General features: G+C 41.8%; 1 protein-coding gene across 1 annotated transcript; it reads right to left on the bottom strand.

Annotated features, from left to right (window-relative positions):
* Positions 1-354: 354 nt before the first annotated feature.
* On the bottom strand, positions 355-1,203 carry LOC113699860 (uncharacterized). Its single transcript, XM_027220216.1, has 2 exons — positions 905-1,203; positions 355-757 (listed from the first exon to the last, which is right to left on the bottom strand). The coding sequence occupies exons 1-2, from the start codon at positions 1,201-1,203 to the stop codon at positions 355-357; spliced, it is 702 nt and encodes a 233-aa protein (XP_027076017.1).
* Positions 1,204-3,863: the final 2,660 nt, after the last annotated feature.

Genomic DNA, 3,863 nt, shown 5'->3' on the forward strand with positions numbered 1-3,863 from the left:
CAGACTGATTAGCACTAATACAACAATTCAAGAAAGGTTTGACCCTGTTAACAAGGATTTTAGAAATGACTCTATAAACCACATTACACAAGCTAATAGGCCTGAACTGAGAGACTAAGACAGGAGAATCAGTTTTTGGAATCAGAGTGATGCTTGTTTCATTAATAGCTTTGAGCAGATTGCCAGAATGGAAGAAACTAGATATAGCAGCAATCAAATTTAGCTTAACAATATTCCAAAACTTTTGAAAAAAGATAGGACTCATACCATTAGGACCTGGAGCTTTGTTAGGATGTAAAGAAAAGACTGCTTTTTTTACCTCCATCTCTGTTATTGGCCTGGTCAGTAGTGAGTTCATTTGAGCAGTAATGATCTGTGGGATACACTGAATGATTGGTGCAAATTCCTCAGGATTGGAAGAGGTAAAGAGACTGTCAAAGTAACCAGTGATCTCCCCCGCCACTTCCTCCTCATTCTCACACCAATCCCCCCAGCATTCTGCAATGTTGTAATAGTATTCCTTTTCCTTCTCCCTGCAACAACTGCATGAAAGTAACCAGTGTTCTTATCTCCTTCTCGCAGCCAATTTATTCTAGCTTTTTGTCCCCAGAATACTTCCTCTTTCTTATATGCATCAGCTAGCTTTTTCTTTAGCTCGCATATCTTTTGTTTCCTGTCCTTTGCATTACTCTCACGCAGCTCTTGAATCTCCTTCTTAATCATATCTATATCCCCCCTAGCATTGATCTTCAAACTCCTGTTCCAGCTCAACAAAGCCACCCTACACTCCCTTATTCTGTTTTTAATCTGAAATAGCCTCGAACCTACCTGCTTCTTACCCCAAGCCCTCTTCACCACCCCATTCACCTCCTGATACTACAGCCACCTCCTATCAAAACAAAACCTTCTTTTCCACTTCCTTTCCTTTGGTTCAGTATGTAGTAGGAGCATACAGTGATCAGAAGCCTCATTGTGTATATGACAGCATTTTGCTTTCTCAAACTTCCTCCTCCACGCCCTACTACCAAGCATTCTATCCAACCTCTCTCTTACTTCTTCTTCACTGTCCCAATTGTTACTCCAAGTCCAAGGTTTCCCTTCGAATCCAATATCTATCAGCTCGTTTGTACTAATAAAGTCTCTAAACTGCTTAAAGCTCCTTTCAGGCCTCTGTATCCCTCCCCACTTTTCACCATTACTCATGATGTCGTTCATATCCCAGCAATCAACCATTTATTACCCCATAAAACCTTCCTATTCCCAATAATTTGCCACTGCTGCTCCCTAGTAGCATCATCTGTACTGGCATATATGCAAATCAACCACCAGGAAATCTTTTTACTCAAGTCCTCAATGCATAATTCTATAGTAAAGTTTGTGTATAAAACTCTTTTGACCTGAACATCTTTTTTCCACATTACAGCCAGGCCCCCAGACCTTCCTACTGGATCCACTACAAACAAGTTATCAAACTGAAGTTTCATCTTCAGTTTATTCATATAACACTTCTTATTTTTCGTCTCAGCTAAGAACACAATTTCTGGGAAGTGGAGTCTATTTACCTCATCTATTTGGGAAACTATCAAGGGTCATCCCGCACCTCGACAATTCCACACCAGGACCCTCATGGACACTGTGGGGCCCCATTTAGGTTGGGCTCCCCTACCTTCACTAGCTCATTTCCCTTACCTTCCAATTCCAGTTTCCTGCATTTCTTATTTCCACCCTTACCATCATCCCTACAGCCTCCCTCCCTGTCCACATATTTCCTCTTCCCCGTATCCACATCCATTCTGATGATCCCATTGCTATCAGTGAGTGGCTTTCTCTTCCCTACCTCCTGCACCAGCTTTTTCCATGCCTTATTCCCTCTATATTTTCCAACTGTATTTTCCTTCCCTCTACTTACTCATATATTATTACCCTCAGTCTCAGTACTACCCTGGTGTCCTTCCTGTTTATGTGATTTCTCAGTTTTCAAGCATCCATCAATCCACATTATATCATGCTCCTCACTATTATCATGCTGTATAACTACTCCTCCAGGTTAGCCCCTAATTACCTCAGTCCCCCTTCCTCCCTCTTAAACTCCCCACCCCCCTCTATAGTCCCAACACTGTCTATCTGTTGTTCTGATCTATCTTTTGTGCCCCTACCCCTTTGTCCATTCGTTCTTTTTGTACTGGTCTCCCCACTTCTCCCTCCTTGTCCCCAGATATATCCTTAACTCCTACTGCGTCATCACCCCACACCTCCACCCCTCCTGACCTATGGCTGTCTTCCATTGATCCCCAAGTCAACAGGTACTGTTCCTGTTCCCTAATTCCATCCTGACCAGACCTATTCTCCTCCCTCATTTTTGATGTCTGTTCTGCAGTCGATTGTCTCTTATGGGGACTTTTAGGCCCACTGGCCTTGAACCAAACTCCATACTGAGTCTCCTTGTTCAGGTACAAGCCTTTATCCTTACAATTCCTCTCATTATGCCCCATACGCCCACAGCAATAGCAGAAGTCTGGGCATTTTTCGTACTTAAAATCAATCCATCTCCCCACTCCATTCATTTTGACTGTTGTTCCCCTTAGTAGAGGCTGAGTCAGATCAATTTCTACAAGCACCTTTAAATGTTTACCTTCTCTCCCCCCCCAGTAGGTACTATAATTTCCTTAACAGCTCCACAAATACTCCCAATCTTCTTCCCTGCCTCCTTAGATATCCAATGCATAGGTAAATTCCAAATCTGCATCCATATCCATGTTTTAGTAAAAATTCCCTCCTTAGTTTCTATTCCTTCCCTCCACGGCACTAATATTAGAGGCTGATTATCATATATCCATGGTCTCCCCCCCCAAGACCTTCTCCCTATCATGCATATTATCGAATATAAACTGAAACTTATTAATTCCAATTTCCACCACCCTCAGATTTTTCGCAAAAATCCACATATTACTAGCAAAACTTCTAACTCCAGCTATATGAGCCACCTTATCCCCAAAAACCTTCCCAATAATACTTCGCTTACATTCATCCAGGCTCTGAAGTATGTCCTCACCATCAATTTGTACTCCTCCTACCTCCTTTTCAGACAACACAAACTTCCTCAACACCTCTTCCAGATCCTCAGCCATTTGCTCGAAACTCAGGTTCCCACAGAATCACTCCACCACTGATCCAGACCTGCACAATAGAGACCTGGATAGAACTAAATTCACTCGAAGCGAACACAACAGTAGAGCAAGATTCAGCAAGATCAAAGAGAATACAAACGAGCTGAGACACAACAGAAATAAAACGAAGACGACAAAACCAAACGAAATCAAACAAAACGAACTCAAAAGGTTAACTCTGAAACACAACCACAATACAACACAGAAACAAACCGAAGAAACTACTAACCGAACGATCACCAAACACAATCGGAAGAGAACCAGACGCAGAAAAGACGAAGAGAGCTCAACCTACAACTCCAGCAAATGAAGTAACCGCAGCTACTATGGAATGGAAGACACTTACTCAAACGATCTAGACCGAGCTAAAACGAGCTGAAAAAGCCCTCCGAGCTCAACTAATTCCGTCAATCTCATCCTGGAGAACTTTATTTCTTGTAATGGAAGGCATTATTAGATATATGATTATGATTTGCACACACTTTCACCCAATGTTTGAAGCAATCGAGAATGATCAAAGATAGGCAATGAATATTAGGTTTTTTGAAGTTTGGGAAATTTTGAACTTCCACGCGGGAAGAGAGAGCTCTCAGTTTAGAGAGAAAAAGTTGCTCTCACTAGAGGAGAGATTTTTTTTCTGAGGGGATTACTTAAAATTAACAAAAGTATATAGCTCAAAAATCTAGCAAAAAAGGA

The sequence above is a fragment of the Coffea arabica genome, chromosome 7c (assembly GCF_036785885.1).
Source record: "Coffea arabica cultivar ET-39 chromosome 7c, Coffea Arabica ET-39 HiFi, whole genome shotgun sequence".
NCBI classification, from domain to species: Eukaryota; Viridiplantae; Streptophyta; class Magnoliopsida; order Gentianales; family Rubiaceae; genus Coffea; species Coffea arabica.